The 2659-nt window shown below is 32.7% G+C and overlaps 1 protein-coding gene across 1 annotated transcript in view; it reads left to right on the top strand.

Moving 5' to 3' along the window:
• Nucleotides 1-1331, top strand: part of LOC108572528 (kinesin heavy chain) — a 7011-nt gene extending 5680 nt beyond the window's left edge. The window contains exons 13-15 of the mRNA XM_017934780.1: nt 1-197; nt 278-572; nt 1049-1331. Of these exons, the coding sequence (XP_017790269.1) occupies nt 1-197; nt 278-572; nt 1049-1104 (548 nt within the window). The 3' untranslated portion in view covers nt 1105-1331. The remainder of the gene's footprint in view (nt 198-277; nt 573-1048) is intronic.
• The last annotated feature ends 1328 nt before the right edge of the window (nt 1332-2659 follow it).

The raw sequence follows: 2659 nt of genomic DNA, 5'->3' as shown, positions 1-2659 counted from the left end.
AAGACCTTAAAGGTCTGGAAGAAACAGTAGCCAAAGAACTTCAAACATTGCACAATCTGCGCAAATTGTTCGTTCAAGATCTTCAGACTAGAATTAAGAAAAGCTTGAATGCGGAAGATAATGATGACGATGGTGGATCGCTTACGCAAAAACAAAAGATTTCCTTCCTTGAGTCTAATTTGGATCAATTGACGAAGGTACGCAATCATAAATCTCACCATGAGAAACCTTTTATTTTGTAAAGTTCAGTATAAATTGAATTTATGTTCTCCAATAGGTTCATAAGCAACTTGTGAGGGATAATGCTGATCTCCGATGCGAAATGCCCAAACTTGAAAAAAGATTACGAGTGACGATGGAGCGTGTAAAAGCTCTTGAAACAGCATTGCGAACTGCCAAAGAATGTGCAATGCGAGATCGTAAACGCTATCAGTATGAGGTAGATAGAATCAAAGAAGCTGTTAGACAGAAGAATTTTGTCCGTCGTGGAGCCAGTGCACAGATCGCTAAACCAATTAGAGCTGGTCAATACCATTTAACCGGTGTTAATGCTATTAGAACAGGAAATCGTGGTAAGTTTTATATATAAATTCTATTTTATCTCTTGTGGTTTTATATACAATTTTTTTTTAGATGCAAATAATTAAACATCTACATTCTTATTGTAAAATCGTGGGTTTGTTCGATTTTGTACAAAAGGAATCGGTCAGGAATGCTCAACAGTTTGGAGTAAGTGGGTTGTTTGATATATTTAAATCTACATCCATTTTAAAGTTATTTTAAATGATACGCAAAATTAGTTCAGTTTCGTACAAAAATATTTGTGAATATAAAAGTTATTGAAAAAACGAACAAACCTTGCGAAAATTTTTATTTTTTTAATAAAATGGGTATGGGCATGGGTGTTAGTTGTTAAAAACTTAAATTTTAGTTAATGTTTTCATTGATATATTTTTGATATTTGTTTATGTTTTTCATGTTTTTATACAGATATGGGTAACGACGTACAGTGATCGTGAGCATAATGCCAAACTCTTCACTTTTACAGAAAACCTCGAGAACGCTTTCACTCAAGGGACTCTATTTTCTACTGGATGCCCATAAATGTTACAATTATATAGTAAGGGTAATAGACGTAATATATCCGCAAGGAGCACCGCCAGTTCTTTTTATTTGTCTCGAAACAAGCATGTGCTTAGGTATATTGAAATAAGTGCATTAAGTTATAAAATTAGTGCTGCATGTCCTATCGATTTGTAAATAGTTAATTTTTATAAATTATTTAACTTAATATTATGCACGATAAATAAAGGTGAATGTCTATCAAATAATCATGCAAAGGCCTCTCGTAAACAATGTTTCAATATTTATTTTTATCGAAATTTTGTATACTGTATCCTGTATTTATAAAAAGATAAACGAATTCCATTTAATATAACATAGGAAATAAATTCCTGAAATTGACTCTAATATGATTTGATCAACTTGTCTATAGTAGCTTTATCTAATCTGCTATCGACGTTAAAATTACTGAACAAACGAGGCAGACTACTATTTAAGATTTGGTAGGTATCGCTGACATTAAATGCGATTGGACATGCGGCTTTGAGAAAATTGTAGGAATGATCGTGGCTTATAAGTATTTATAATTGTAAGAATGCTCTCCATTGCTATTAATAAATTCGTGACAACAGATTTTTTCGGACCTTTTCAGAGAGGGCTCGCTTAACCAAGAGTTAAGTTTGTTAGCTACTCTAAATATTACTGAGGTCCAAGAACCAATGACTTTATGAGAAAACGTTTTCGACAGAACAATTTCATCTCTATTTTCGTTCACATTTATTTTGTTAACTATAGCCCAGTTTTCATTGCATCAATCTTTATATAATCATCTAATTTAAATTAATTTATTATTGCTTATTTTTGTTTATATCAGAGGCTTTTATACTACATTTAAAATTTGCAGACCAACGAAATATGGTCTGTAGGAAAGTCTTTTATTTAGATAAACGTGTTAGTTTACGATTCTTCGTGTTGAGCTTATGCTCGCCAGTTACCTAGATGTATATCATACGTCTAATCGTGAGCTATTGCACAGGTCTGCTTAAGTTCCTAAAACCTGTTGCAGGCCACCGAAAATTCGCTCACACCTGTCTCTTTTTGTCTTTTCTTTTTCTTCTGTGTAGCCGTTGAATATAACGTATACACTTGCATTTTTTAGTAAACTCTATACTTAATCATATTTGTCAGTAATTAATGCTTTTCAATGCGTACTTTTTACGTACTTTTTTGTAACTATTTTATTTATGGTTCTCTTAGAAATGTACGAGCCACACGTACTTGATGTATTGTCTAGAGCAGGAGAATTCTAAACATTATTAATTTAAGACATAGGTTTCTGTAAACTGTGCGCAACAAAATACCTGCTTGTGATACACTGGAATCTTGTTACGCGCAGATTTTTTATGGTATGTAGGCAAAAAAGATTAACATTTTTTTTAAGAATCATTATCTCTCGTTGTTGTGGACAGCAATGAAAGAAATCACGTTTCCATGTGAGATCATTTTTGTCATCTTCCGTTTTTTAGCTTTTGTGATATTGAGGGTGAAATTGTGTTTGCTAATGTGCAAAGACAAGTGCGTGGTGCATAATGAGTGC

The sequence above is a fragment of the Habropoda laboriosa genome, unplaced genomic scaffold, assembly GCF_001263275.1.
Source record: "Habropoda laboriosa isolate 0110345459 unplaced genomic scaffold, ASM126327v1 scaffold129, whole genome shotgun sequence".
Classification (NCBI taxonomy): domain Eukaryota; kingdom Metazoa; phylum Arthropoda; class Insecta; order Hymenoptera; family Apidae; genus Habropoda; species Habropoda laboriosa.
This window is presented reverse-complemented; position numbering and strand designations above follow the sequence as displayed.